The sequence below is a fragment of the Natrix helvetica genome, assembly GCF_964273705.1.
Source record: "Natrix helvetica genome assembly, chromosome: Z".
Taxonomy (NCBI): domain Eukaryota; kingdom Metazoa; phylum Chordata; class Lepidosauria; order Squamata; family Natricidae; genus Natrix; species Natrix helvetica.
The window spans coordinates 97,887,255-97,913,935 of NC_138554.1; the positions used below are offsets into that span (position 1 = coordinate 97,887,255).

Genomic DNA, 26,681 nt, shown 5'->3' on the forward strand with positions numbered 1-26,681 from the left:
TGCACTGTCAACAAGTGTATGGCTGTTTCATATTTTTAAGCTTCAATTTTTTGGCTAATGATACTGTTATAAGATGCTTCGGTGGTGCCAACCAGCAATGATAAGAAGGAAAATGGCTATGTACAGAAACAGTTTGATTACAAACAAATGAAGAAGAAACCGGTACCAGAAAATTAGAGAAAGCACCAAGCATTTCCCAAGCTGATAGCATAATCATTGCATAAATCCCTTTATTATTACTAAGCATAAACGATGTTTTAATAACTAAAAAAAAATCAAACTCGTAAGTCTTTTGGGGCTGAAGAGTCCTTCAAATCAGAAATAATCTTGAGAATGCAATGCCTTTAACAGAAAAGAAACCTGATATTTATCATCACAGTTGTTTGATGACTCAATTTTAAAGGACTGGGTTCATGTCTTTTTGATGGCTTGCAAGCTGGCTGAGAGTGGAGCCTCCAACATCACCGACGGCAGAGGAAGTAGTAATGGTATTCTGCTGAATGACTTGTTTCTGTGAGCAGGTTGGACCAGGACTAGAAGGAGGACTATTTTCGGGACCTGCACAGAATAAAAAAGAAGATTCATTCCAGGTAGGTATTATATATATATATTTTAGCAGAGCAAATAATGAGAAAGCAGATTGCAATAAAAAATGTTGAGCTGCAAAACAACTGGAATTAAAATTAGAGAACCACTAAAACTAAGGAATAACAGAAATAAAGGAATCTGTAGAGCTGTCTTCATACTATGGATACTACATTTCTACTTTAAGCTATCTCTGCATATAGCACTTTTAAATAATGGAAAGATACCTCAGTGTAAGTAGTAAGTCAGCAGAATGCTACTTGCATTGACCGAAGTATCATCTCCTTTGGAAATATGAGTCATGTAGTCAAGGCTGTTCCAGCGAAATACTGAGTACTTTGCCTCTTCTGTCCATGCTGTTGTGTCTCCTTTTCAAGCCTTTTGATAGGACTCTGAATGATGCCAAGCAGGGAAAGGAAGGGAGTGCTAGTTCCGGATCCCCTCTATACCAAATGGTTGATGGAAATCTGGAAGTAACTGGCTTTACTGGAGTTGCTGCACCATCCCTAGGAAACCCAGTTGGGCTCCGCCATGAGAAGAGCAGTCTCTGGAAGTACAAGAGGTTGTCACTCTGCAGATGCAGAGAAGATGGAGCAGCAGCAAGTTTTTTTTCCCCAGAACTATTTTATTCTGAATTTCAGCTGAGGGACAGGTCACTCTTAATAAGGCAAAAAAAAAAAAACCAGGTCTGCCTCCAATTACTCCTTCAACTAGATCCACAGCCTTGTATCAGCTTTCTGATGACAACTGCAGTATATTATATAACTTTTGCATTTTAGGTGTGCTACTGAACTTACAGCTTTCTTTTTGTGGATGGTACAAATGTGTCTATCAACTGTACTATTTGAGATTTCAAAAGCAGACTCTGATGTTAAAAAGCTCTTTCATCATATTGAATGCAAGGTATGGCTCCTGTTCTCTTGAATATTTTATCCTTTGAGGTAAGATCCGCCCTCACCTTCTTGTCCTTCTGTAAGAGCCTCAAAACCTGGCTCTGCCAACTGGCCTGAGGCACCGAATGGGATTTTCCATGTTGGAGGTGGTTAGTGGACTAGGAACAAAATTCAATCTCTACCCCATAATATTTTTTTTGAAAACTTACTTAATTTTGGTTTATCTAATATTTAATGTTTCATTGTTTTATACCTCAGTTATGATTTGGTATGCTTTTTTTATATTTTTCCTGCAAGTGTAGAGTCTGATCTTTTTTCCCCTTTAGATCAACCAAGTTTTGATTAATTGGTTGTGACTGGAATTGATTGACTGGCTTCTTAGCCAAGTGACATTTTGGGCTAACAAAAAGTGTCTGGCTCAAAATGACCCAGCCGTCTTTCATGGATAAAGTGAGACTAGAAGTCTTAATCTCCCGGTTTCTGGCCTTAAACATTAGACCAAGTTGATAAATGTGCATATTTTGTTTATGCGCATGCAATGTGTGCCTGTGCACACATGTATGTATACAGTATGTGCATATGCATGCAAAAACACACACACAATAAAAGTTCTTAATATAGTCCTATGCAGAGTTATGCAATAGAAAAACAGACAATTAACTAGAGAAAGATTTTGAACAGGCATAATATCTTACATTAGCATGCTGTTTTAGAGAAAGTTGTCAATATCCATTTTGAAATTTGGAATTTATTTTACCCTGTCTTATAAGTATTTGTTAAAAATGTAATGTTATATTTTATTATGTCAATATGATATAATGACATAATATATCGAATATAATACTAATTATGTTTCTTATTTTGTGAGCTCTGTACTGTTAATGTTTTAGAAACTATATCTTTTCTTTTAAAAAAGATATTGCTTCTATAATATATTTAGTAATGATTAAATAACTAATCAACTTTGGCAGTGGCTTCCACAATCCTTAAGATACTTTTGGAAAAGTTTTTGAGATGCCTCTAATAAATTCTTTTTATAATTATGTGTCTTTTATTTGATAGCCACTGCTAATTCAATGCCATTTGTAACAATGTATTAAATACTTGTTCAGGTATCGAGGTGAGCTGAAAAAAGGAAATCTACTATTAGTATATACTATCAGATAACACTTACTTAGGTATCCTTGTGATTCTTTCTGCATGGCTGTTATGGGACAGTCTTTATGGGTTAACAGCAACTGTTTCAGCTGCGCTACCTCATTTTTCAACATGGAAACCTCATTCTAGAAAAGAAAAAAAAGATAATTTTATTTTAGTAAGTAGGAGGACAAGGAGCTGAGAAGCATTGCTTGGGGCCTGATTTTTCGTACGGTCCTTTTTTCCTAGGAAAAACACAGGAGGAAATCTGTGTTCTGGGATATGCTTTTACAGCCTATTTTGAAAGCTTTGAAGCTGACTCATTTTTATGACAATTTAAATTGTCAGAGTGGAAGAATTGATAGCAAGAAGCTTTCTTGGTAATCTGATTTTAACAGCCTAATCATTTGCTTTGTTGCTCAGTAACAGCACAAACAGAGCATGGATTCTATAGACATAGGAGGGTCTGTAGGAAAATAGAAATCTATAAGATGATGGACAAAACATTGTGATGGAAGGCCCATTATTTTCTGTACATGTAGCATGCATGTATGTGGAAATGGGTACAGTTTTGATTGTGATGCATGCCCACCCACTTGCAGAATTTGACAGATACCCTTGCAGACAAACTAAATTATACTATTGAAATGGCATAGCAGAGAAATAATTTTTCTTTATTTTCAATCATCCTGCTTTGTCATCAAGGTCAAATTCAATATGTGAAAGTGGCTGTTTAAAACTTTAAAATTATGGATTCCTGTTCAGATTACTTTTTGCGTGGTATTCCAGAGGCTGCACTTTGTCAAATTAAAAAAAAGAATTTTGTTACATTTAGGGATCCTCCCCTGCATTGAATAATATTGTTCTCCTGTTACAATGACCTACCAGTACTAACTTTTGGAAAGCCTGGAGAATGAGACCCAAGAAAGTCTACCCCCCCCCCAACCCAGCATTCTGTTCACAAAGCATAAAAAAGAAGACTCAAAACATGTTTTAACTGCTTTTAAAAAAAATCTACAAAGAACAAGTTGAATTGCCCAAAAATATATTTATCTATATACTACAACTTAGGAAAGTCAGACAGAATTAATCAAAGACAGAAATAAAGATGGTTGATAGATATTCCTGTCCTGAGTAATAATATCCCTAGAAATTCATAAGTCAGTTTACCTTTGTTGAAGCTTATGTCCATCCATTCATTCAGAAAAGACTATTAGGAATCAGATTTCCTGGTCTTTTGGCTGCATTTGCATAATACAGTATTAAACACACACACACACACATATTGCCAAAGCTTAATTTACTCATCAGGTGATGTCATACTGTACAAAGTACTTTTGAAGAAAGAAAAAAACATTGCATAGAACAATAATATGCCTTTTCACTCTCCTAATTCAGATCATCCTAATTTAGATTTCTTATTAAGCTGCCATTATTGTGTTTTAACTGTTCCTGAGGCCAATAATTTGATAGCCATTTTTTACATATAAAATATAAATTCATTTATTATGTCCAGTTATGCAGGAACTTCAATTTTCCAGTAAGTTAGGAAAACCTATAATCAAGGTAAGGCTATAGTCTTATCCTTGTGTTCCAAGGGCAACAGAAATAACTCCAATTATTTACATTAATCCCAATGGAAGTAGTGTGTTGTTTCAAGATGAGGCTTTTCATACGACTCACTTTTATCCTCAGAAATTAATGGGCAGAGGGTGGGGATAATACAATACAATAGTAGAGTTGGAAGGGACATTGCAGGTCTTCTAGTCCAACCCCCTGCCTAGGCAGGAAACCCTATACCATTTCAGACAATTAGCTATCCAACATCTTCTTAAAGACTTCCAGTGTTGGGGCATTCACAACTTCTGGAGGCAAACTGTTCCACTGATTAATTGTTCTAACTGTCAGGAAATTTCTTCTCAGTTCTAAATTGCTTCTCTCCTTGATTAGTTTCCACCCATTGCTTCTTGTTCTACCCTCAGGTGCCTTGGAGAATAGTTTGACTCCCTCTTCTTTGTGGCAACCCCTGAGATATTGGAACAATGCTATCATGTCTCCCCTAGTCCTTCTTTCTCTTAAGCTAAACATACCCAGTTCCTGCAACCGTTCTTCATATGTTTTAGTCTCCAGTCCCCTAATCATCTTTGTTGCTCTTCTCTGCACTCTTTCTAGAATCTCCACATCTTTTTAACATCATGGCGACCAGAACTGAATGCAGTATTCCAAGTGTGGCCTTACCAAGGCATTATAAAGTGGTATTAACACTTCACGTGATCTTGATTCTATCCCTCTGTTGATGCAGCCTAGAACTGTGTTGGTTTTTTTGGCAGCTGCTGCACACTGCTGGCTCATATTTAAATGGTTGTCCACTAGGACTCCAAGATCCCTTTCACAGTTACTACTACTGAGCAAGGTACCATCTATACTGTACCTGTGCATTCTGTTTTTGTTGCCTAAATGTAGAACCTTACTCTTTTCACCATTGAATTTCATTTTATTAGATAGCGCCCAATGTTCAAATTTGTCAAGATCCTTCTGTATCTTAAGCCTATCTTCTGGAGTGTTGGCTATTCCTGCCAGCTTGGTGTCATCTGCAAATTTGATGAGTTCCCCATTTATTCCCTCATCCAAATCATTGATGAAGATGTTGAAGAGTACTGGGCCTAAAACAGAGCCTTGGGGTACTCCACTGCATACTTCCCTCCATGTAGATGCAGTTCCATTGAGGACTACACGTTGAGTGCGGTTGGTCAGCCAGTTACGAATCCATCTGGTGGTAATGCTGTCTAACCCACATTCTTCTACTTTATCTAGTAGAAGGTTATGGTCTACCTTATTTACTGAAGTCCAAGTAAACTATATTGACGGCATTCCTCTGGTCCACTAATTTTGTCACATTATCAAAGAATGCAATAAGATTAGTCTTGCATGATCTGTTTTTGACAAATTCATGTTGGCTTTTGGCTATTACTTTGTTTGCTTCTAGGTGTTCGCAAATTCGTTGCTTGATTAATTTTTCCAGAATCTTTCCTGGTATTGAGGTCAGGCTGATAGGTCTGTAGTTTCCTGCTCCCCAAATGCCATCAACTGTATCTATAGAGGTTTATACTTGATACCTATTATAAAAAAAGAAATCATTCCAATGTGACCTAAACTTCAATGAATTAAACAATGCAGGCCACCTTTGTGGGGGGAAAAAGGACTATAAAGCATTTTTTAGTAGCTAGTGATTCAAATACAAGTAGTCCTTGACTTCCAATAGTTCAAAGTTACAACAGCACTGGAAAAAGTGACATGATCTATTTATGACTGTTGCAGCATCCCCATGACCATACAATCAAAATTCATGTGCCTGGCTACAGGCTCATATTTATGACAATTGTAGTGTGACGTGATAACCTTTCTCAATCTTCTGACAAGCAAAATCAATGGGGAAGCCAGATTCACTTAACAACCATGATACTAACTTAATAATTGCAGTGATTCAGTTAACAACTGTGGCAACAGAGGACATAAAATGGGACAATATTCATTTAACAACTGTTTCATTTAGGAACAGAAAATTTGGGCTTAATTGTGTTGTTAAGTCAAAGACTATATGTAATATACTTTAGGCTAAAAGAGAAAGGGTTATATCTCTTACTATCTTACTAAATACCTATCTCAGTCCTAATGAAGAGATGGCTTCATACTGTTAACTGTAAGTCTTTGAATGTGAAGAAAATACAAAAAAAAAACAACAACAACAACAATTAAAAAACAACTTTCAGGTAACTTTCAGATTTTAAAATCCTTGGTTAAATTTTTGCAAATTAAGCATTGCATTTGATCAGATTTATTGTTTTTCTATTAGAAGTATAATGTAGTGCAACTCAATGTTAAGTTTTCTTTGTTAAGGTTTCGTTGGCATAAAAACAAATATATCCTATGTATCTTGATGATAATCTGTACCTGAAGTTGCATATTTGTCTGGGTGAGTTCTTCTGCTTTCTTTTCCAGAGACATCACCCAAACTTTCCTCTTCTGTCTGCACCGTGTGGCAGCGGCTCGATTTCGTTCCAGAAATTTCCTCCGTCTTTCATCTGGATCTTCATCCACCACTCTTCTTCGACGACCACCAGTGGGCTGTGGTGGTTGTAAGCTTTGTGTGGCTTGCATTTGTTGAGCTGCTGCTGATACCTAATAAGATTCATAACTTTTTAAAATTAAATAACCAGTAAAGGCATGACACTAGAAGATCGGAAAAAAAGATAAACGGTATCTCACCCAAATTTCAGACAAATTAACAAATGGTAGAAATTCTGAGACGTTACCAGATATCCTTAAATTATTCTGTATCTAACTGTTTTCAGTTCATTTCAGTGCAGCAAAAAGAGCATTACATTCAAGTGTGAATCATGTCAAATGTTGTGACACCTACTATTAATCAAACAAGGAAAAAGTCCCGGGACTTTTTGTTCACGATTTAAAGTAATGCATTTCTCCTTTGCAACCCAGTCAGGCTTCACCAATTCTCAAAAAAGTTAAGCTTTGCTGGGACTAGTTAGTACTTAGACGAGAAATTACAGGAAATTCTAAATACGTGTATTGACTGAAAGGCTAAACAAAAAACAAAAAAACCTCCCCCCCAAAACCATGCATATAATAATCAGGGTTGATTCAAATTTCAGCTTTTATTTTTTCTTCATAAGGGACTGAGCATCTCTTTAGTTTAGGTAGACAGTTATTGTAAGACTACAGACAATATATCTACTCTATGTTAGGTATCTGAATATGAAGTAAATATAAAACTGAAACAGATTAAAAGCTGAAAATAAAAATAAATTATTCTTCCATTTACGTATATGGGAGAAAAGTGGGAATGAATTTATATGAAGATGTTCAACATGAATTGCTACATTCCTTTATGTGTATGCTTTCTCAATGAAAACATCATAATTTTAGTTTATCTATTCCCATGCAGAATAAAAGATATGTAAAAATTAATAAAATGTGGCTTTCTACTTTAGCATAAACAGGTAAGAGGTTCGAGCAAATCATTTTATAAAAATTGAAAGCCATCATGATGGATTTTTCACTACAGAATTCTATTTTTAGAATTTTGACCTATTTTGAAATAAAATAGGTCTCTTCTAAGTCTGGTTACAACCCGAGTGTATTAACTTTAATATAGGATGGATATACTTGTGGGATATTTATCCTACCTAATGAATACAGTAGTAGATAATGTTGGCAAGTTTATAAGGTAAAGATAAAGCACAGGGTAGAGCACAAAGATTAGCACATGCGTGCTAATTGTTTCCAGCTCTAGGGGCTGTGCTCATCTCTGCTTCTAAGCCAGAGTCAGCACTGTCGGAATACATCTCCGTGGTCATGTGGCCAGAATGACAAATGCAAAAGGCACATGGAATGCTGTTTCCTTCCCATCAAAGCGGTCCCTATTTTTCTACTTGCATTTTTTACATCCTTTTTGTTAGATATTAATAACTGTCATAATGGTTTCCACTAAGGTCCTCTGTTCTGGCAGGAACAGAGGTTCAATCTCATTGGTCGAAGGGTCTGACAGCTCCCTATAAAAGGGCTGCTGTCAGCCTGAACCTTTACTGGATTGTACATAGTTGTTCTGTTATAATAAAGAGCTGTTGTTGCCCTTAGCCTGAGTGCGCCTTTCCTTTACCCAATCTAACACTGCGATGAAGGTGGGATTGGAAGACAACTAGGCAAACCAAAAAAGAGCGTAGCAATCCAGCAAGTAAATCCAGCCCGGAGCTCGGCGCCACTTCGAGCAGAACACAAAATGGCCATGCACGCCCCACCGACTCTGTACGACCCAGTCACCGAGCACTGGGAATCGTATATGCTGAGGTTCGACTGCTTCCTTGAAGCCAATGACCTCATGGGCCTTTCTGAAGGTCGAAAGAAGAACATGTTCCTGGGTTACTGTGGACAGGAAGTGTTCGAAACAGCCAAAGATCTATCTGAGCCAACTCCAATTGGTCGCTTTGTCAGTGCTCCAACAGACGCTGAAGACACACTACGCTCCCACGCCATCTAAGCACGTCCGCCGGCATGAATTTAATATTCGCTATCAGAAGGGAGGCGAATTGATCAAAAAGTACGTTGCGGCGCTATGAAAGGCCGCAGCGTACTGCGAGTTCAGAGACCTAGACGAACTTGTACTTAACCGCATCATATGCAGTGTGCGGGACATTAATTTACAGAGGAGATTACTTGCCAAATGTAACCTCACTCTACAAATTGCCTTGGACGAAGCCAGGGCATCCGAATCCGCTGTTAAGTCTATGGAAACCCTGCAGCGCCAAAGCACTCGACAAGACACGCGAAAGAGCGCACACATACATCATGAGGCTACAGAGGCCGAGGTCTCAGAAAGCGAAGATGACAGCTGCTGCATGCGCAGTAGCTGCACCAAGCCGGTGCGCAAATTCAAACCGCATTTCCCACCTTGCGCAAGCTGTGGAGGAAATCATGCCAAATCGTTTTGCCATTTCCGTGACGCAATCTGCCAGCACTGCAAGCGAAAGGAGCACATCGCCAAGGTTTGCAGAAGCAAGCACCACATGACGACCTGGAAGCCCCGAAGCTGACCTAACTGCCAGCAGAGGCCCAACAAAGGGGCCTGGCAGCCACCACCACGGCACTCAAAGGGCAATACCAGAGTCACCTACCACACCTCGATCAGCCAAGTCCGCACAAGGTGGCCAAAAAAGCTGAAGGTCACAGCCCTCATCGAGGACTCTCCATGCGAGATGGAGATAGACACAGAGTCATCACTGACCATCATGCCACAGTCTACACTCAAGCGGGCTATCCCTAGCCTGAAGAAGCAGCATCTACGCGGCCCTGACATCCGCCTCCACGATTACTAGGGGAATCAAGTCCCCATCGTGGGCCAGGGCACTTTCTGGGTGCAATTCAAGAAATACAGCGGCCAGCTCCCAGTAATGATGGTCAGCGGTGACCTGCAGAGCCTCCTGGGGCTTGACTGGTTCGAAGCTGGGCCTAGAAGTGACCGGTATCAACGCCTTGAAAGACAAGAGCGCCAAAGAATTATTTAAGGAGTTCGAGGACATCTTTGGCACCGGTCTAGCTAAATATGTGGGGACCCCAATCTCTTTCAATTTGGACCCCAACATAGCCCCCATCAGGCTAAAACCCAGAAGAGTACCTTTCGCTCTCCACCCTAAAATTGATCTGGAAATTGACAAGCTCATAGGCCAGGGAATCCTAGAGCCGGTTGATCACGCACGCTGGAAGACTCCTATAGTGACACCTGTCAAATCTGACAGGTCTGTCCGCATCTGCGCGGACTACAAGTGCACAATCAATAAGGTGTTACAACAAAGCGCTTACCCTGTACCCATTGTACAGCATTTATTACATTCCCTAGGCCTCGGCAAAGTATTAGCTAAATTAGACATGGCACAGGCATACCAACAATTGCCTGTAGATGGGGCTGTATTATTGTAAAAGAGATGAATTGTCTGTTATTAATGGCTGTTTGCTGTGGGGGGACCGGATCGTTGTTCCACCCAAATGCACATTGCAGTATTAGAGGCTTTACACGTAGGACATCCTGGAATTGTCAGGATGAAGTCTTTGGCTAGGAGTTACGTGTGGTGGCCTAACATGGATAGGGAGATCGAATAATGGGTGGCTACCCGCACACCGTGCCAGGAGTCCAGACCAGCTCCCCTAGAGGCACCCGCTAAGGAATGGGAGCGACCTCAAGCACCATGGTCTAGGGTGCACATAGACTTCGCTGGCCCAGTTCATGGCCAGACATTCTTAGTAGTTGTAGATGCCTACTCGAAATGGTTAGAGGTAGTCCTCATGACCTCCACCATGGCAGAAGCGGTCATCAAGGTACTACGGAGAATTTTCTCTATACCCGGCCTGCCCGATATCCTGGTCTCTGACAATTCACGGCTATGCGATTCGAGACCTACTTAGCAGCACAGGGAATCAGGCATGCCCTGGTCGTGCCACTCCATCCGGCCTCCAATGGTCAGGCGAAGAGAATGGTGAGATCTGCAAAAGAGGCCCTATCCAGGATGGGCCCGGGAGATTGGCAAACACGGGTTGATCTTTATCATCTAATTCAACACATCACGCCAGGTGCTACCATGGGGAGAAGCCCCTCCGAGCTTCTCATGGGTCGCTGGCTAAGGTCTCACTTAAACCGGCTATACCCAAACTATTCTGCCTCATCGCCCCCAGTCTCAACAAGCAAAATTCGGAATTTTAGCATGGGAGATTCAGCTTACGCCCACAACTATGCCGGGGGAACTCTGGATTCCTGCCATAGTGATAGGCATCACTGGGCCTCGTTCTTATCTCGTAGAGCTCGAGGACGGTCGAAATTGGAGAAGGCACGTTGACCAACTCTGTGGCCGCCTCTCCAACTCCACTCTTAGACAGCCAGAGGTAACTCCTGCACGAGTTAGCTAAAGCCCTACCCAAAAGGAGCACGAAGTCACTCCTTCCACAGTCAACTCAAACCTGAAGACACCGGGATACTCATTTACTTGTATTGCAGGCCTGCAGCGAGCTCCAAGCAAACCGGCTCTAGAAGCTCCAGTCTCCACACCACTATTCCACTGCTACTATTCTCCTACTCCAACTACTATTCCTAAGTACTTCAACTGTTATTCCTTGTGAGTATTGCTAGAGAATAATCATCTCTGTTTCGGACTACTTCAGGCTGCTTTACTTACACATATACCACCACTACTACCACTCTCTCATCATCATTGTCCTCGTCATTCTCATCCTCCTTTCCCCATCTTTTATTCTTCAGACTCTGCTATATAGCCCAACCGCTCAGCTGTCTCAGCACAATTTTATAGCCAAGGTTATTCTGCTGACTTGGAGAGCATTTAAAAAGGCAGGACAGCAGCACAGGTGTTGACCATTCTCTAGGAAGCCTGCTCTCTCACAGTGTTAGAAGTATTTTACAAGAACACTTCATTCCACACATGCACTCAGGTGTATAATCATGCTCAAAGGAATGCATGACTTCTTCCCCATGTTTATAAGCCATATTGACATGGAAAGCTGATGCTGAGTAATGCCAGATGCCTTTTATAATACTGCTGATATTTATTTACTTGAAATGTACAGGACTTAAAGGTCTGTTTTAAACTATAAAGCAACATATTTGGAGTCACCAAATATTTGCTAAATAAATTTTAAAATGTGTATATTTCAACACCTTTTTACACTTATATTTTAAACTACAAATGCTGTTTCTAATATCACTTTCAAATTAATTTGCTCCTACCTATATAAAATAATCTTTTCTGTCTTTTTTTTAATTGCAAAATTTTTATTGGTTTTAAAATATATAGGGAAGGGTAAAAGGGTGTACAGAAAATTTTTTGCAGCTTCCACACTGGTGGCAAAAATCCCCCCCAAGAAACTCACAGATTTAACAATCTTAAAAATAAAATATAAAAGAAAGCATCAGAACAAATTTAACCAATATTATCAAACATGTGCTCTACTATTTTTTCTCTGTTACTTTTTGTAGTATCAACAATTACAATTATTCCAAATACATTCATTTTTGTGATCTAAGCCTTTTCGATATTGCTTCTTATTCCCTGCCCCCCGGAGGGGCCTCAGCGCCCCCCCTCCTTATCTTGCGTCTTGCTGTCCTTTTCCATACTCCCACTAAATTCCTCCTCTGGGGGGGAAAGATTCTTTTTAATAAAGGCTTCCGCCTCTTGAATTGTATTAATTCTGATCCTATTTCCCTCCCAGAAGACCATCATCCCCTCTGGTAACAACCACTTAAACCAGACCCCCATGTTGTATAATTTTTTTGATAAGGGGGAATATTTCCTCCTTCTCTCTCTTATTTTTTGGGGGATCTGTTTAAGAATGGTGACCAGTTCCTCTTTATATTTCAATGGTCTCTCCCTTTGGGTGGCAAGCACCTCATCCCTTGTGGATCTCCTGACAAATTTAACATGTACCTCTCTGGGAACGTTGTGACTTCTGGCATATGCTGAGTTTATCCTATATGCTAGATCCATACCCCACCATAATAAGCCCACCTGGCTTTTAACAGCTTTGCTCCAAGTTAACAGTGAGCAGAAAGTAATTAAAATATGTTGAGATTACTGGAAATGTTAATTTAAAAGATATAGTTAAAACAAACCAACAAAGAGATATTGATGTAGTATTTTCAAGTTAAGTAGATCAAATCCAACCTGGCATATTTCCAATATTTGGAGAGAAACAACTTGAGAATTCTAAATATATTCTTCTAAGCTTAGTGCTTCTCACTGTAGTTGTTGCAGGGGAAAAGCTATGTCAGTCTATAGTAACAAAAAAAATTAATAGCACCCTTTCCAAATTTTATTAAGTGTTAATTATAGCTCATTTCTATGTAATTCCTTTTGATTCTAATCTTGAAATAATGGCAGGTAAGGTAGAATTGTTATTTAAAAACCAAGGAAAATCATAGAATGAATTCTATTAAGTTCTGTTATATTTTTCAGGTGCTGTATATTTTGCTATTTGATCTTACGAGATCATGATTAAATGGGACTTAATTATATTAAACATTTTGATAAACAAAATATAATGCTAAAAAATTCCTAAGGCCCTAAGAATCCCTTTGACGTAATTACAAATGTATATAATATGTGAGTCGATCCAATTAATACAGAAGAAAAGAGATATGGTAAAAATTGAATGGATTTTTCCTTGATTCTTAATCTATATGTTCCTTCCACTCTTTACAACCTTAGATTTCTAGTTATTCATTTATACAACGTAATTCATTAGGTTCCTGTTGGCTGTTGAAAAGTTTGAAATTTAATACAGGGATGTGGCATAACAATCAAAATTATGGCAAAAGGGAAATGTGATTCCTAGCAATGAAGTTTGGTTTTGTCATGAACCATGAAAATCAAAAATCTGGTTCAATAGAAAGAGTTGGTTAATAATTAGTAAACTGTACCATAAGATTAATGTGTCTGTTGAAGCAGTCTGACCTTAAAGGGGCCAGTACTGAGGGGAATTACAGATGGGTTTGGAAAGTAATAACCTTATGTTTATTACTCACTCAAACCATCTTTTATCCCAGGCAATGCCTTCTTCAAAAGTGTCATTACTTTTGCATTCCCATGAGGAATTAAAACTGTTCTGTTTCTAGCTGACCTATAGATCTTAAAATCATCATTTATTGTCTAAGCAGCAGACACAATGTTTTTTTGGGGAAAATCACTCTCAATGTTCTGAAAGCAGGCTATTTCTTTTCTTGCTTCATCTGCTAGTGTGAGTGTTATATCATAAAGGCGTTTTTATTTAAGAAGTAACAATTGTTTCAGTGTGAACAGCTGGGGAGGAGATTGAGGGCATACCTGCTTCTTCCAAATCTGCAATTTCAAATATAAAAAGGTTAATTTTCTAGGATTCTAATTCTAGGAAAATCATTTAAATTCAGTTCTATACATATTCAACTCTTTCAAAAAGCCACCTGTAGAGCAGGAATAGGGAATTATGGACTTTTTATGACTTGTGGACTTTAACTCCCAGAATTCCTGAGCAGCCATGCAGGCTCAGGAATTCTGGGAGTTGAAGCCTACAAGTTATAAAGCGGCAATTGTTCCCCACCTCTGTGGTAGCGCGAAAAGCAGTGAATGAGAATCAAAGAGAATTCCTGGTCTTAACTTCAGACCTAAATATTATTTACTATAGATCTCATACATATGGCAGATAGTCAACTAATTATTATACCACACTGAATCTATATCTGAGGTGCATAATATTACATATGTTATCTATCAACATTTTAATTAGTTTCTTTTTTTCTTGTGGCAAAGGAACAAGAAAGAGAACAATCATAGTGTGGATAATGTGGAGAGGGAAGTCATTTATATTTTTACAACCCCTTCTTTAAAAATAACTATAAAACCCCCACCCTCTTCATATGGTTAACATGGTCTTGGGCATTGGGTTGTTATGATATATAAAAAACAAATTTCACACAGGGCCAAATTCAGCAATCATGGTACCATGCACTGAAACAAAATTTGCAGCAACAAACACTTGAGCTTCTGCACCATTTATGGAACAGCAAACTGCTGTGGTGGTTATCCATAGCAAAAATACAAGTATGTAGCATCCAACATTTATTTAATATACAATAAGGAATTCTGCTACATAAAGAATGCAGTATAACTTGCATGCAGTATAAGAGTATATGGAAAAGTAACTCAAGGTTCTCTGATAAAAGAATGGTACAAAAGGAGCATTCTTGTATAGAAAAAATGTATCAAATAAAAGACCTCACACCTTCTTCAGTTTTAGGCTGCAATCATATGAGAAAGACATGCACCTTTGAGGTGAGAGAAAAAGAGAAAGAGAGGAGACATTTTCCTGTGGAAGGGGTATCTGACATTGGAAACCATCTCCATACTTACTGTGGAAGTTCTAGGACTATTTTTTTTAAAGTCCTATGTAAAAAGACATCTATAGACTCCATTTGTGTGTGTGTATTTTTATTACTGAGGGAATACTCTCTGTCTCTCATCTATCTATCTATCTATCTATCTATCTATCTATCTATCTATCTATCTATCTATCTATCATCTATCTATCTATCTATCTATTTATCTATCTATCATCTGTGTCTCTCTCTTTTCAAGAATGAGATCAGCTGCTGAAGTATTAAAATACTCAGGAAAGAAAAGTGAATATGTTTTTTCCTCATTTGTTTCTGCTCTGTTGATCTTTTCTCTTGCAACATTAAGTCATATTGCTTAATCAGAATCCCCTGGTAAACTACTAGAGACCTTTCTTGATTTGACAATTTCAAAATTACAAAAATGATGCAGGAGAATTAAAATCTGCAAAAAAGAAAAAGCCACCACAAACTCTTGCTTTTAATATCATCTTCACATAAGAGAGGTTAGAAAGCTCTACCTGTGCTTGCCCGCCTGTATGCAGTGGCGGATGTGGCGAAGTCTGATGGTGTGCTGGGTGGGCCTGAAGATGTGAATGAGAATGATGGTGTGGGTGCTGGTGATGAGGATGAGGATGAGAATGATGTGCTGGGTGTTGATGCTGATGGGGATATGGGTGATGGGATGGAAGGGTCTGGTGTTGATGTGGATGTGAGTGCATATGATGGTGGGCTGGTTGATCTTGTCGAGAGCTCATCATTTCCATCATATGACCCATGGTGTTCATATTTCCATTGGAGATGCCCGCAGGAATATGAGTCAAAGCTGCTTTCAACCTCTACAAAAAAAGAAAAAGAAAAAAGAAAGAAATAAAACAGTATTAAAATGGAGCATGCAGGTGATTGTCTGAATAGGTTACAAAACTTTGTGTGTAGGACAGTGCCTTTTTGCGTTGTTCAGTGTGTATTCCTATTCTTGACATCTCTTGGTTTAAACATACTTTAACTATGGCAAGGTTAATGCCCACCTTCCTTAGTGCCCCCACAAATACCTGACTTACAAATCTACTTAACAATTTCAAATAGTTTACTATCAAAGGAATAATATGCCTTATGAGCTCAAAAAAATTCTAGTTTAATCCATGATAATACAGTAATTTTTCAGTTCTTTTCAAATAATGGGCTAGAGTAAAAAAGAAACACAAGTTTCTGTTTTCCTATTCTCTAGATTACCTATAAATCTAAAAACAAAATGTTAAAAAATAAAATAAAAAAGCAAAGTAAAGCATATAGTGCAAGAAAAAAAAACTGATGGCTTTCCACACGGAAGAGGCTGTATTTTAAGTGCAGTACAGAACATTCAGCTAAAAACAAATTCATAAAAATATAACTCAATATAATATCATAGAATTTAAAAAGAGGATTAAATACAGTCATACCATATTTCTTAAAATCTAATTTGCTGCCTAATGGAAATTCACTATACCTGGATCTTAAAAACGAGGACAAGAAAGAAATGTATTCGTATTGTTCATGAATTCTTGTACAAGTACTAGCAGAATGCTGTGTGTAATGAGTGACCAAAATGTACCCAGTGTTATTTCATGATATGGCATAAATGACATGTATGACAGTTCAAGTTGCAACCTTTGACTTCTAGAATTCAGTAAAAATACCTTGCACAAAAAGTTGCATAAATGGAATAACCTTTTTGTATTTGAAATAATTTTCTTCTTTTCTATTCTCTACTTGGTTTGTCAGTAAATAGAGGGTTTCTATTTAGAAGAGCATCATTGAACTAAAAGACTTTTCATCTGTTATATTCAACAAAATATAGTCTGCTTCCAGTTTAAATTGTTAAATTTATCTACTGTTTTTAAAAATAATTGGGTTTTTAAAAACAACGAGTTCAGAGTACTGCTTCTCTATAAAGTACATTGTAATTTAATATACCAAAACATATTGTTAATTTTTTTTAGCAAATCCTGAAATAAAAAAGTGCAAATATCCATTTTTTTTGTTAATGTCAAATATTTTTTACATATTTAATTTATCTCTCTATTTATGTAGGATGTAAAAATTATTATTCTGGACATGTATAATATATAAACAATTTATTTTAAAGAATCTGAAAAACTTCTGTAAATAATTTTTTAACTTTTCAGTATATTACAGCACTTTACAGAGATTTTGGGTGTTGAAATGTCTATTTTTTTTTTGGTGAAGAATTGGAGATATGAGAAGCAAGAAACCTTAAATAAGGTTGAAATATCTATGATGATTCTTGTTATGAAACGAGACTGAACAAAGAAAAAGCACTTTCTAATTTCAGAACCTAAGACACCAAAATTAGTCTCATTAACAATAACTTTTACTGACTTAAAAGAAAGAGGTTATCATCAATAACTTGTTAAGAAAGAAAAAAATGCAAATTCCACTTTCAGAAACTCTTTTGTTTACTTTTAAGATATAATCATCATATAGACTGAAATATGTTAACATACTTTAGTATTGGTTTGATTTTGTTTAAGTCATCATGAAAGCATCAATTACAATAATAAAGATATACATTTTAAGAGAAAACTGCATACTAAAATAAGATGAATTGCCCTATGCATGTGTATTGTATGTGTAATATTTAAATTCAGATTTATGAAAGAACACATATGAAATATCATAGAATATAGATGAACTCATTTGAAAATATCGTTGAAAGGTTTTTTTTTGTTTCATTAAAGACAACAACATGAACTGTAAAATGGAAATAAATATTGACAAACAAAAAAGTGTATAAAGTAGAAAGTAGAGAGCAGAAAAAAAGGATTGACATTAAGTTTTACTAGTCAGTTACTTAATATATAATACTTGGCATAGTAGAGAATCCAGTACAAGCAATATATATTAAGATGTGATATTAAATGGTATGAAATGAATTCCTTTGGACTAATACAAATTTGATCTGGACCATAAATTAAAGTAGCTGGAGGACTCAATTGAATCATGCTGAAATAGTCCTCTTTACCCCTTGCCTATGAACCCAATTTGCATCAAGACAACACACGCACATTATGGAATCTAATCAAAATAAATATGTACAGAAACAGCCAATGACTTTATGGCATTCATCTGGTTTTTAAAATTAGTCCATTAGGTCATCCATCCAACCATCCTCTCCAAATATATTTGTCTGGTTTATTGTAAAAGAACACAGAAACATCACAAACCAATAAGTGAAAGAAAAGAGTTATCAAGAAATTCTAAATCATTCTTACCTCCTGCACAAAAATACAAGTACATGAAACTTTGCTCATTGTTCTTTCTGCTATACACACAAATAAAAAATATCTTCAGCTATCCTAATTGTTAAGTATGAACACATAGTCTTGCCTAACTGCAAAACAATAGTAATACCTGACAGAATACATTCAAAAATAGGAAAGATAGAGTAAAATGTACCATCTTTTTCAAACAAGGCATTCTTTTTCAAAGTAGAATCTGCTGAATGAAGTAGGTTGGGCAATTACCATTATTTTGGTAAAAGACCAGCAATATATTATTAAGTGTATTCATGCAATCCAAATACAAAACTCCCACAAACTTCTATTTGCCAAAATTTTAAATAAATGGTGACTATTTGTCGGTAAATGTGCCCACACAGTGTTTATCCAAACGATTCTTCTTTGATGGTACAGTATATTGCACCATTTGCCGTTATAAATGACACATTACACAAGTAGGCTCTTTCTCTCTTTCCTTCTTAGCCAATTTCCCTAAAGTTTGTTGGATTAGAAGGATGTTAATATACAAAGGAACATCTTACCTTATAACATAAATAACTTGCTCCCTGACACAATTTTGATTCTCCAAATAATACATTATTCTGTTTTGTTCCCAAAGACTAGGGGTATGAAACTTGTGACCCACAGGCCAGATGCGTCATGCGCTGACCATATGCCCTTTTAGTGAAGGAGAAAAAGTTGTGATATGTCACAGGACTACAATGTATTGTTATGAGTTTGACACCTCTGCCATATACCCTTCAACCAGGTTTATTTATTTGACAATCAGGAAGGCATTGAAAAGCTTGATTTGCAGCTGGATCATCTCAATGAGGGCAATTTTTATTTTGTCTCTATAGTTTAAAAGCTTATTGTTCACTTTTCACTTGGAAGATGGGCTCGATACCGTGGTAAATCCTGGAAATAAACATCAATCTGCCTCAACTTGTTCCATAGAAGCAGATCCAATCTCTCTTTAGCTTTATGATAGGTCTACTCTATTTTGACATGAGGGTTATATTGCTCCAATAAAAATTTACTATCCACACCCTATGATGTGATCTTCACTAAAGTTACTGAATTTTGTCCCCTTTTTAAATTTTTCAAAGAAAATGACTTTAAATACCATCCCTCCAAATTATGAATTTCTGTTACCTTTCAGTCAGAATATTTGATGGAAATCCACACAAAAGAAGCTTTTTGTATACACATTATTCTACTTGGATTAATAAAAAAAACTAAAAAAAAACCTGCTAAATCTCTTCAGCAACAAAATTGAAGATTCCTAATAAAATATTCAGCCATCTTAATCACTATGATAAATAAAGAACTGTATTAGAAAATGAGTAATGGTTTAAAGAACAAGATGAGTGTTTGAAATATGCACACAATAGGGTCTATGCTTTGCTTTAGAAAATGCTAATGTACTGATCTTTTTAGGCTTTAGTTTCTGACTTTCTCAATCTATGGGCTCATTTTCACTTCTATCCATCCATGAATTGGAGATGTCTTGTTGATCATAATTAAAGGAAATTTCCACTCCCTCACCTACCATTGCTATGAAGGTTGCCTGGAGTCACATGAGTTGTTCTGCTATCAAAGTGAAATGTTCCTCTCTTTCATTGATTCACATCTTGACAAAACAAGCATCTATAACATCTGGGAGATAAGACTGGCAATGATGTGAACAAGGGCAAGGATTTGCCCAATGCATGCTGTCTCCCTTAGGGCACAATATTTCCCTAACTGCCTTTTATACCCTTTTGGGCAGGTAGACTTGTGAGCTATATATATATTTTGCCAATCATTCTATAATCTATAAATTACCATACACGAGAGCAGATTTAAAATACAGACTGTTAGGTAAGAAAGTTGCTTAACAAATTAAAAATGGTGGTTTCTATCTACTCACAATGATGCCAATGGGATGAATCATGTATAACAATATCATGACACACAAGCTGCACATATTTGTACTGTGATATCATGTCATTGAAACAAGTAGCAAAGGTTTTGTCATTTGCTTTCTGCCCCATTCTGTAGAAACCCATGAAATCTTACCCTTATCTCACCCTTCAATTCACAACTTCATTCAGTAATAATACTAAATTACAGGTAGTCCTCAACTTACAAATGGAGTCCAAAATTTATGTTGTTAATGGGGTTTTCCCCATTTTATTATCTTTCTTGCCACAGTTAAGTGAATCGCTGCACCTGATAAGTTAGTAAACCGGTTGTTAAGCAAATCTGGTTTTCCCAATGACTTTATTTGTCAGAAGGTCACAAAAGGTTATCACAGTTATAAATATAAACCAGTTGCCAAGCATCTGAATTTTGATCACATGATTAGGGAGATGCTGCAAAGATCGTAATTCTGAAAAATGGCCATAAGTCACTTTTTTCAATGCCATTGTAACTTTGAACGGTCACTAAATAAATTGGTGTAAGTTGAGGTGTACTTAGTGCTACTTTTTTTTTTTACAGGTACTCACCTGTTCCGTTTAGCCGGCCTGGCCCATTCATAGTCTTATTCTACCTCCTGGCAGATATTTTAATTGGGTATTTTAATTGGGTATTTTTAGGGTTATTTAAATATTGTTTTTAGCTGCTTTGCTTTATGTACAGTTTCTTATTGCCTCCTCTTCTGAGTATGTAATTATGTTTGTATTTTCTATTTATTTATGTGTTTTATCCGACTGTACACCACCCCGAGTCCCTTTGGGGAGAGGGGGCGGTATAAAAGTCCAAATAAAGTAAAGTAAAGTAAGTAAAGTAAGTTTTGTTCAAGCAGGTGTTACCCTCACATTATATAAAATGATTGAGTTTCACCATTATGAGTAGCTTTGGATAGTGATCGTGTAAAAATTATTTTAAAGATAATTTTTAACTGGCTTCTGGAGCTGTGATCTATAGAAATAACAGCTGTGTGTCTTAATAGAAACCTTATGAGATTTGCCCTTTGGTGGGTTTAGCCTTCTAAGAATAAAAGGGAAAGAGGGGGAAAGGATGGCGTAAAATGCTTTGAAGATCAGAAAATATGATTTTAAATGTAGACATATACTACAAGGAAATATTCTATCGTAATTTAACAAACGTTCTCCAGAGATGAAGGATCTAACACAAAATGGGACAATTTTATTTTCAGCTTCATTTGATCAGTGAACTGAGGCTGGGAAAATCACAAGAGTAACATATTATAGTTTGTTGAAGAGAAAGACTAGGGGTGATATGATAGGGTTAGGGTTATCCAATATCTCAGGGGCTGCCACGTAGAAGGAATCAAGCTATTCTCCAAAGCACCTGAGGGGAGGACAAACAGCAACGGGTGGAAATTAATCAAGGAGAGAATCAACTTAGAACTATGGAGAAATTTCCTGACAGCTAGAACAATTAATCAAGGAGAGAATCAACTTAGAAATATGGATACATTTCCTGACAGTTAGAACAATTAATCAGTGGAACAACTTGCCTCCAGAAGTTGTAAATGCTCCAATACTGGAAGTTTTTAAGAACAGATTGGATAACCATTTGTCTGAAGTGGTGTTGGGTTTCCTAACTAAGCAGGGGTTTGACTAGAAGACCTTCAAGGTCCCTTCCAATTCTTCTCTTCTCTTCTCTTCCTCTCCTCCCCTCCCTTCCATTCTATTCTATACTACTCTATTCCCCATGGTGTCCAAGTAATTAAAGCATACATATACTTTTTCAAAATCTGCTATAGATAAAGGTATAGATAAAATGTTTCTACAGGTATAGATAAAATGTTTAGCCAGGCATTCCAATAGGCTTAATATCTGTTTATTTGTGTAACTCATATCTCATTTATTCAAATTCTTATTTCACGTAACAATCTAGTGCATTATATGTAATTTCAGTCTTGCCCATATCTTAAGCTGGACAAAGGATATTATTTCTATTTATAATTTTTTCTGTGATTTGTAAATTAATAGTCTCTTACAAATTAGACTTTTGCCAGTTTATAATGCAGTCTTAATAGAACGTTACAATTTCCTTTAATATTGTTGTTTTCTCATGATTTTTGACCTTGAATGTTTGTTTTTTTAACACATAAAAATAATTTTTCCACTGTAATAAGTTTAATTTTTCCTTCCATTAGACTGGTCTATCCCTCAAGTTGGAGAAGAAATGCTGAATCTTCTAGTTGGTAGTTTTCAAAGTTTTTCAGTTAAAAAATCCTGAAACACTTGAGCAAGAATTAAAATTCTAGTCATAAAAACCTGGTTGCATTAAAGTGTATTTTGTGCTGATGGGGGTTAGGGAGAGTCTCATGGAATTCTATCAATTTTGTATGGAACAAGGGAACCAACTTTGAAAATATCTGTGGTAGCCACATTTCTCTATGCTAGAAGTGGTTTCATTAAAAATAGTTCAAAAGTATTTTGCAGTTTTTCTTTTGATTGTAAAAAGCAACACAAGTTGTTAGAGTTCTAACTCTCTCATACATGTCTGGTACCCCTAAAGATAGATGTGGCAGTAAGGAATATCTTGTGATCAAGATGGGTTCTAGATATGAAAATCTGATACATCCAGACTTCCACCCATGGACTCAGGTGTTGTCTCAATTCACCTATTTAATAATTCAATTTAAATAATTTTATATGCAAAATAGGTGTTAGATACTCCCTCCCCCCCCGGTGTTGCAGCAGGACAATAGTAGTTTCCACTCATGTCATCTCTTTTGTATGGGAAGAGAGAGGTCCCTGATTGACTGGAGAGCTGGACAGCTCCCCTTTAAAAAGGGAGCTGCCTCACCATGCATTCAGTGGATGCCTGTCCTTATACCAATAAAAAGCTGTTGTTATCGCTAGCCTTTTGTGCCTTTCATTACCCGATCTACCACTGGCGACGAAGGTGGGATTGGAAGGCAATTAGGCGGACAACAGAGCGAAACTCACTGACAAAAGAGCCTGATCACAAGGCAGCATTCAGCATAAGAAGGTAACAGGAGGGCCATTTCGAACCCAGAGAGAATCACAATGGCCACCTACGCCCAACCTCCTCTGTTCAACCCAGCCACGGACGATTGGGACGTGTATCTACTGCGTTTCAAAATCTTCCTGGAGGCGAACGATCTCACCGGCGTCTCGGAGGCCGGGAAAAAGAACCTATTCCTGGGTTACTGCGGCCCCGAAGTTTTGGAGACTGCCAAAAACCTCTCCGAGCTGCTGCCGCTGCACACTGTCTCCTGGTCCGCATTGCAACAGATGTTGAAGACCCACTACGCCTCGAAGCCATCCAAGTACGTTCGGAGATACCACTACAACATGCGGAACCAGATGGAAGGTGAGTCGATAAATGAGTACATAGCAGCACTCCGGAAAGCCGCAGCCCATTGCGAATTCCCTGAGCTGGACGATGTTCTCTTAGATCGAATCATAATGGGAGTCCAAGACTGGGCTCTACAGGCAAGGCTGCTGGCAAGATCCAACCTTTCCCTCCAGATTGCTCTCAACGAGGCGAGGGCAGCCGAGTCAGCGAACAAGTCTGTGGAGACCATCCAACGCCTCCACGCATCCACAGAGGCACCCAAGGGCGCCCACGTCCACCGCGAGGCCATCGAGTCCGCGAGCTCAGAGAGCGACGAGGAAAGCAGTTACCGCATGTGCAGTAGCCGCGAAATACCGGCGCAGAAATTCAAGTCGCCGGGCCTGCCCTGTGCCAGCTGCAGAGGTGATCAAGCTAGAGCATCCTGCCATTTCTGAGACGCGATGTGCCAGCGGTGTGAGCAAAGGGGACACATCGCCAGAGTGTGCGGCAGCGAGTTCCCTGCAGCCACTAGTCGCCCTGAAAGAGCGGAGAAGGGACTGAACCGGAGACAGCGACCCAACCAGAGGCCCCTCAGGACGATAGAAACTGGCAACCAGATAGCCAACCTCATGGCGATAGCCCAGGAACGCCAGAGTCGCATCAGGAAGCCGAACATCACGGTTCCTGTGTGGCACATCCGAACCAGCTGCCCCAAAAAACTAAAGGTCACCGTTTTCCTCGAAGGCGCCCCTTGCGAGATGGAGATAGACATCAGATCGTCTCTGACAGTCATCTCATGGTCGGTCCTGGAACAGACGGTCCCGACCATACAGAAGAAGGACCTTAGCCGCCCAGACGCCCGTCTGCGGGATTACCAGGGGAACCTGTTTCCCCTCGTGGGTCAAGGCACGTTCCGAGTGCGCTACAAACAGATCACCAAGGAACTACAGGCAATCGTGGTCCAAGACGATCTCCAAAGCCTTTTTGGACTGGACTGGTTTCAGGAATTGGGGATGGTCATAGCCGAAGTAAACACCCTGAATGAGACGGGAAAAGCACCAGCCGCAACTGCCATCGGGAATGCCACGGAAACGATATTTAAGGAGTTCAAGGACGTCTTTGCCTCCGGTCTGGGTGAGTACAAGGGGGACCCTATTTCCTTTAGCCTAGACCCAAACGTGGCACCAATTCAGCTAAAGCCTAGGAGAGTGTCTTTTGCCCTCCGACCGAAAATTGATAAAGAAATTGACAAACTGGTGAGCCAGAGAATCCTCGAACCAGTCGATCATGCCCGCTGAGAAATGCCGATCGTGACCCCAGTTAAGCCCGATGGGTCTATCAGATTGTGCGCTGACTATAAATGCACAATCAACAAGGGGTTCCAACAAAGCGCGTACCCTGTACCCGTAGTCCAGCATTTGTGGCATTCCCTCGGCCCGGGAAAAATATTCGCAAAACTGGACCTGGCGCAGGCGTACCAGCACCTGCCAGTATTTATTTATTTATTTATTTTTATTTTTCAGGATTTATAGACTGCCCCCTCTCCCCGAAGGGACTCGGGGCGGTGTACAGGCGTCTCATTAAAACAAATACAAAAGATAAATATCCTATACCCTTAAAAACGAATTAAACCTAATACAGCTGTACAGAAAAGTAAAAATTAAAAGCAACTAAAAAGCATACCCCTAAAAAACTTAAAAATGCAGGCTTGAGGGACTAAAATTGGGAATTAGGCCAGGCCGGCTAAATTGAATAGGTGGGTTTTTAGCTTCTTACGGAAGGAGTGGAGGTCGGTGGTAGTCCTGATATCTGGGGGAAGGTCATTCCAGAGGGTTGGGCCCATCACAGAGAAGGCCCTACTCCTGGGCGTCGCCCGCTGGCATTGCCTAGTGGATGGCACCCGGAGGAGTCCCCCTCTGTGAGAGCGAATCGGCCGAAGGGATGTATGGGGCAGGATACCTGCGGAGGCCCAAACAATTGTGACGCACAGGGGGGCGTTCAAATGTAACCGCCTGCAATTCGGTGTTAGTATTGCCCCTGGGCTGTTCCAAAGTATTATGGAGCGACTTTTGCAGGGGATAACAGGAGTCGTCCCCTATTTCAACGACATATTAGTATCCGCCGCAAATGAAGCGCAACTTTTAAACAAGTTCGCGCTGTACTAGACAGAATCAGGAACAAGGGCCTCCGCCTAAAAAAGGAAAAGTGCAGAATAAATGTGCCCAGGGTAGAATTTCTGGGCTACATGATCGATGGCTCTGGGATCCATCCGACTAACCAGAAAATCAGAGCTATTAGGGAAGCCCCTACTCTGAGGAATCAGACTGAACTCCAGGCGTTCCTAGGGCTCTTTAATTTTTATAGCGTGTTCCTCAACCAGAAAGCAACCGTTGCAGAACCGTTCCACCGCCTGCTAGCGAAGAACACGGAGTGGACATGGGCAACGACCGAGGCAAAGGCATTCACTGCCATGAAAAGGCTGTTATCGGTGGACTCGTTCTTGGTGCAATACAGCCAGACCCTGCCCCTGTGCTGACCTGTGATGCCTCCCCTTTCGGCATCGGCACGGTCCTGAGCCACCGGATACTGAACGACACAGAAGCCCCCACCGCATTTTACTTGAGGACGTTGTCTGCCACGAATGGAACTACAGCCAGTTGGACCGTGAAGCCCTGGCTGCAGTGGCAGGAGTCAAGCGGTTCCACAAGTACTTGTACGGCAGGGAATTCGAATTGGTGACTGACCACAAGCCCCTGTTGGGACTATTGGCTGGGGACCGCCCGACACCAGTATCACTTTCCCCTGCATGACCCGATGGACTATCTTCCTGGCGGCATATTCGTACCGGCTCATCCACCGTCCAGGCACCACACTGGGACACGGCGATGCACTAAGCCGATGCCCACTACCAGACCTGCTCGCTGACCCCACCCCCGAGGCCGTGGTACTCCTGCTCGACTGCCTAGACTCGGGCCCCATCTCCTCCAGCGACGTCGCATGCCACTCCTCAAAGGACCCATCGTCAAAACAAACATTGAACTGGGTGTGGAGGGGGTGACCCAAGGAGCTGGTTGGAGCTGAATT

General features: G+C 39.1%; 1 protein-coding gene across 2 annotated transcripts in view; it reads right to left on the bottom strand.

Moving 5' to 3' along the window:
* Positions 1 to 212: 212 nt before the first annotated feature.
* CREB5 (cAMP responsive element binding protein 5) overlaps positions 213 to 26,681 on the bottom strand; it is a 267,317-nt gene continuing 240,848 nt past the window's right edge. For both annotated transcript variants that reach the window (XM_081932228.1, XM_081932229.1), the window contains 4 exons: positions 15,576 to 15,893; positions 6,567 to 6,794; positions 2,653 to 2,761; positions 213 to 558 (listed from right to left, as the gene is read on the bottom strand). In XM_081932228.1, coding sequence (XP_081788354.1) covers positions 398 to 558; positions 2,653 to 2,761; positions 6,567 to 6,794; positions 15,576 to 15,893 — 816 coding nt within the window. In that variant the 3' untranslated portion in view covers positions 213 to 397. The remainder of the gene's footprint in view (positions 559 to 2,652; positions 2,762 to 6,566; positions 6,795 to 15,575; positions 15,894 to 26,681) is intronic.